Genomic DNA, 5,435 nt, shown 5'->3' with positions numbered 1-5,435 from the left:
ATCCTCTGGCAAGAAAAAAAGCACAGGGAGCATTCTTCCCTTGAGTGTACTAGAGCCATTCCTCCTCCAACATAAGAAGAAATTTATTCCCGCACTTCTTCTTGTCAGCTCTCTGTGGCCTTTAGCTCGCCTCACTTTTCCTCTTGCTGCATTTGGGGCTATTCCTCTGCTCCAGAACCAGCCTGCCGTCCCCTCCACAGTCCTTCACCTGAATTCCCAGGATGCACTTCCTATCTGTCCTGGGTCCTCCAATAAATCTGTTAACTGGCTGCACCCCAGCACTTTGATGTAGAAAGGGGAGCTACGGAAGCTGGCGTCCTCTTAAAGTGGAGAACTTGGGACCACTGGTGGACCTGGCAATGCTGATGAAAGTTGGCGTCCACTGGACTCAGCAAAAAGGGAGTTTTTCTCCTGCATTCAGTTTGAATCTGGTAGCAACTCTATGGAAGAAAAATGCTCTACAGACTCAGAAAGCAACCTGCTGAAGAATAAGCTTCAAGTAGGTTTTGTCTTGACCACAGTGGGTCTTGTTGATGACAACAGACACACAGTGAGGGGAATGTTTGAAGTAGGTCTTATTGATGAAATGCTGAGGTCAAGTCAATACTTGGAATAAACAGAATGGGGTAAAGGACAAGGTCATTTGGACGCTGTCTGGGAATGAAGGTGGGGGCACCCAGCGACCTCTTATACTCCAGTTGTCTCCTTTTTCAGACTCACACAAACAGGCAACCTGCACTTGGTCTTTGCCACAGGAGAGCGACTTTTCCCAAGGGTCGTCCTTAGCCGTTCCTTAAAATTCTCTCCAGCGAAGTAATAGAGCAAAGGGTTGAGGCAGGTGTTGGCTGCGGCCAAGGTCAGCGTGATGACCACGGCTTTGTGCAGCGAGGTCTTGCATATGTCCCACGTGACCAGATGGAGGGTCCTCAGCACGTGGTAGGGCAGGAAGCACAGGAGGAAGATGACCAAGGCAATGATGATGGTGGTGAGCGCTTTCCGGTGAGAGCCCCGCAGCCCGGATTCCGGGACCTCCACCTTCAGCAGAGTGCGGATGATGAGCAGGTAGCAGACGCTGAGAGTGAAGAGGGGCAGGAAGAAGCCCACCACCAAGGCCACGTGGTTCATGACCTGCAGCTTCCCAATTTTGTGGTTGTTCAGCTCCAAGCATGAAGTCACGTTGTTGTTCTGCTCAGACCCGTTGTTGAGGAGCAGAGCCGAGGAAGCCATGATGAAAGTCCATATAATCCCACACAGGATCCAGGCACTCCTGATGCTGGTGGCGTGGAGCAGCCGGAAGGGGTGGACAGTGGCCAGGAATCGCACGACACTCAGCACAGTCAGGAAGTAGATGCTGCTGTACATGTTGACATACATGGCGTAAGACATGAACCTGCAGGCCAGGTCCCCAAATATCCAGTTGGAGCCTCTGAGGTAATAGTCAACCCGGAAAGGCAGGGTGGTTGTGAAGAGGAAATCCGAGATGGCCAGGTTTAACATGAAGACATTCACGGACATGGACTTCTTATAAGGCTGCAGGAAGACAAATATGGAGAAGCCATTCCCCAAGGCTCCCCAGATGAAGATGATCAGGTACACAACGGGGTAGAATTCTCTCTTGAAGTTTTCAATTGTGCAGTCACTGTCGTTGTTGCTGTTGTTTGGCTCCATTTCTGCTTTGGAGGCGAACAGAGGCAAGGAAATAGGTTTCCCGTTCATACTGCGTTAGAAAGAAAACAGACACAAGAAGTTATTTTGGTGCATTGTCCTTCTCTGACCTCTCTTACTTCCCCATATTTTAATTAAAAATAGGAGGAAGCACTGGTTTTTCTTTGAATGTTGAGTAGAAAAAGAATGGTTCAGTCTTTACTCTCTGCTGCATATGTGATAAACTTTTTGTAACTTTTACATTTACATGATAAACTTTCTAACTTAAAGAATGTATATAGACATTAACTAATGTGGCAGAGATTAAAGCCTCACACTTCAGGAATGCTGGATTTCGTCCCCATGTTGGCATGACTACCTCTCTGTGACATTATAATGTCTGTCTCACAGATATTAGACATTTACCCCCAAACAACAGAGCCAAGCAGGATGTGGCACAGCGTGCTGAAAGAATTCTCAAACAACAGTTCTAGATCCAGTGAAGGTGTTTTTCACATGTTGCTGTTATTACGTATCATCGAGTTGACTGTGACTCAGAGACCCTCTGAACAACACATCTGAGCTTTGTCCTATCCTGCACTGTCCTTTCCACCCCTAATATGCTTGAGCCCATTGTGAAAGTCACTCCATCAGTTGTATCTTGTTGAAAGTCTTCCTTTCTCTCTAAATCTCCACCTTTCCCAGCATCACCTCCTTTTCCAATGGTAGGTTTCTCTTGAGAACATGCCCAAAGTTCATGAGAGGAAGTTTCATCATCCTCGCCTCTAAGGTGCACTCTGGTTGCACTGCTTTTAAGACAGACTTGTTTATTCTTTCACATATAAAGAGAAAATCAAGACATTCTCATAGTAAGAGAAACTAGGAAAATATATTGCCAGATACTGAAAGAAAGGGTCACTAAAAATGGCCATGCATGTCCATGTAGTTTTCAGACAAAAAAAAGGACCTTTTTCTAAACATAAAGAACCAATAAAAGAAGGAATAGTAGTATTTTAATAAAGGAAGAAATAACACAATAAGCAAAAGTATATGTAAATGCAATAGGGTTTCCTTCTTTTAATATTTCAAAATTATTAAAGCCCAAAGTAGACTATGCTCTGAAGTTCTAGTGGCCTAGTGGTAAGAAGCGGGTCAGCAAGTCCAAATGTATGAGGTTCAAATCCACCAGCTAGCTATTCCATGGTAGAAAAATAGGCAATCTCCTCTCCTGCAATTAACTGTGTCTGAAAATCCACTGGAATTTCAACCCAGCTAATGTACTGGTTAGGACTCGATAGAACACAACAACAATGGTTTTAAATGTTGCAAAATTACTAAATACAATTGTAAATGAGATAAAATAAGGAGACATAAAGAGAAGTAGAGTTTATACACTTCACTTGAACTGGTTAAAATGATAACACCAATAGACTATGATAAATAAATCAGGAAACACACACGCACACATACACACAAGCACACATACCAGCAGTCAGGAAATAAAGGGACTAATTTCACTCGGAAAATTGCACTGGAACCTCTCCAGAGTACTGAGAAGTAATGATGTCAGTCTAGAGACTAGGGTACACCTGATCCAAGCCATGGTCTTTGCAATTACTTGCTATGCATCAGAGAGCTAGACAATGACTAAGGATGATAGAAGAAGAATCAATGCCTTTGAGTTGTGGTGCTTGAGAAGAGTCTTGAACATACCATGGACAACCAAGAAAACATTGGGGAGAGTGAAACCAAGTTTCTCCTTGGAGGCAAGACTGTTGAAGCTCCATCTCACATACTTTGGGCATGCGGCCAGAAGGACCAGTCCTTGGAGAAGAATATCATGCTTGGAAGAGTGGAGGGACAATGCAGCGTAGGAAGACACCAGATGAGATGAATTGACACACTAACTGGGGTAATGGGAATAGATGTGTCAGAATCAGTGAGACTGGCTAAGGATAGGACAGGATTCAGAGCTATTGCACATATGAATCGCAAGGCAACATGACAGCATATAACAACAACAACAACAAACATATATATAATGTAATGACTGAAACAACCCCTAAAAAGCTACAAAGAAATGTATTAAAAATGCTATCTCTATCCATTCATTTGTTGATGGACACTTGGGTTGTTTCCAACTCTTTGCTATTGTGAACAAAGCCAAAATAAGCCTAGGTGTGCATTATGATGAGTGAAATATCTCAGTCACAAAAAGACAAATACTACATAATGCCACTGCTATAAAAGAGGACTGACATAAGGACTGGGGGAAGATTGAGAAAGAGGGCATAAGTAATGTATACTGCATTGAAACAGATGAGGGAGAGGACTGTTTAAAAGGGATATATGATAAGGTGTTACTGTTATAATAGGAATCCAGAATTAAGGCAGCATAGTGGAGTGGACCCTGGCTAGTCTTCCCCGTAGTACCTGAGAAAAAACATTTGGAACAATATGTCAACAGAGAAGTGCCAGATGTGCAGGCTGGATTTAGAAGAGGTTGTGGTACTAGGGATGTTATTGCTAATGCTAGAAGGATCTTGACAGAAAGCAGAGAATACCAGAAGAATGTCTATCTGTGCTTCATTGACTGTGCAAAGGCTTTTGACTGTGTGGATCACACAAGCTATGGCTAACTCTGACAAGAATGGGAATTTGATTGTGCTAAAGCAAAACCAATACTTGGACCAAGAGGCAGTTGTCAGAACAGAGCAAGGAGGCACTACATGGTTCAAAATCAAGAAGGGGGTCTGTCAGGGATGTATTCTTACTCAATACCTTTTCAATCTGTATGCAGAACAGATCATCTGAGACGCTGGGCTGTACGAGGAAGAATGTGGCATCAGGATTGGTGGAAGAATCATCAACAACCTGCGTTACATAGGTGACACAACGCTGCTTGCTGAAACTGAGGAGGACCTGAAGCGTTTGCTGCAGAAGGTCAAGGACTACAGCCTTCAATGTGGATTGAAGCTCAACATCAAGATTCTCACCACTGGGCCAATTGGCAGCATCAGTATGGATGGTGAAGAGATTGAGATAGTTAACAGTTTAGTTTACTTGGTTCCACAGTCAGCACTCTTGGTAACAGCAGCCTGGAAATCAGGAGAAGAATTGCATCTGGGAAAGTCGGCTGTGAGGGACCTCTCAAGAATACTGAAGAACAACGATGTCAGGCTGGAGACTAAGCTGCGCCTGATCCAGGCTATAGTCTTTGCAATTATGTGCTATGCATCGGAGAGTTGGACAGTGACGAGGGATGATAGCAGGAGAATTGATGCCTTTGAGCTCTGGTGCTGGAGAAGAGTGTTGAATATACCATGGACTGCTAGGAGAACAAACAGGTTTGTCCTGGAGAAGGTGAAGCCAGAATGCTCCTTGGAGTCAAGGATTCTGAAGCTTCGTCTGACATACTTTGGGCATGTTGCAAGGAGGGACTGGTCCATGGAGAGAGACATCATGTTTGGGAAAGTGGAGGGACAGTGCAGGAGAGGAAGACCCTCAATGAGATGGATCGATTCTGTGATTGGGGTAGTGGGAGTAGTTGTGTCAGAGACAAAGAGGTTGGCACAGGATAGAGCAGGGTTTAGGGCTCTTGTACATAGCGTCGCGATGAGTCGCAATTGACCCGATGACACATAACAACAACAACAACACTGGAGTGGATTTAGAGGGAGGGATTATATAACAATGAAAGAATTTTTCTTTTACTTTTCAAAGAGAAGCGCAAATTGGGGGAGGGGGTGGGCAGGGAGAAAAGTGCAACAATGAATGAACGGTAATCCAAA

At 44.2% G+C, this 5,435-nt stretch overlaps 1 protein-coding gene across 1 annotated transcript; it reads right to left on the bottom strand.

Moving 5' to 3' along the window:
• Positions 1-687: 687 nt before the first annotated feature.
• On the bottom strand, positions 688-1,668 carry CYSLTR2 (cysteinyl leukotriene receptor 2). Its single transcript, XM_006879595.1, has one exon. It carries the CDS (start codon positions 1,666-1,668, stop codon positions 688-690), a length of 981 nt encoding a protein of 326 aa, XP_006879657.1.
• Between the last annotated feature and the right edge of the window lie 3,767 nt (positions 1,669-5,435).

This window comes from Elephantulus edwardii, unplaced genomic scaffold (genome assembly GCF_000299155.1).
Source record: "Elephantulus edwardii isolate Elephantulus edwardi_28Jun2011 unplaced genomic scaffold, EleEdw1.0 scaffold00004, whole genome shotgun sequence".
Classification (NCBI taxonomy): domain Eukaryota; kingdom Metazoa; phylum Chordata; class Mammalia; order Macroscelidea; family Macroscelididae; genus Elephantulus; species Elephantulus edwardii.
This window is presented reverse-complemented; position numbering and strand designations above follow the sequence as displayed.

Coding starts and splice junctions, on each gene's coding strand:
- CYSLTR2 (XM_006879595.1), bottom strand. CDS start 1,668: ATGGAGCCAAACAACAGCAACAACGACAGTGACTGCACAATTGAAAAC.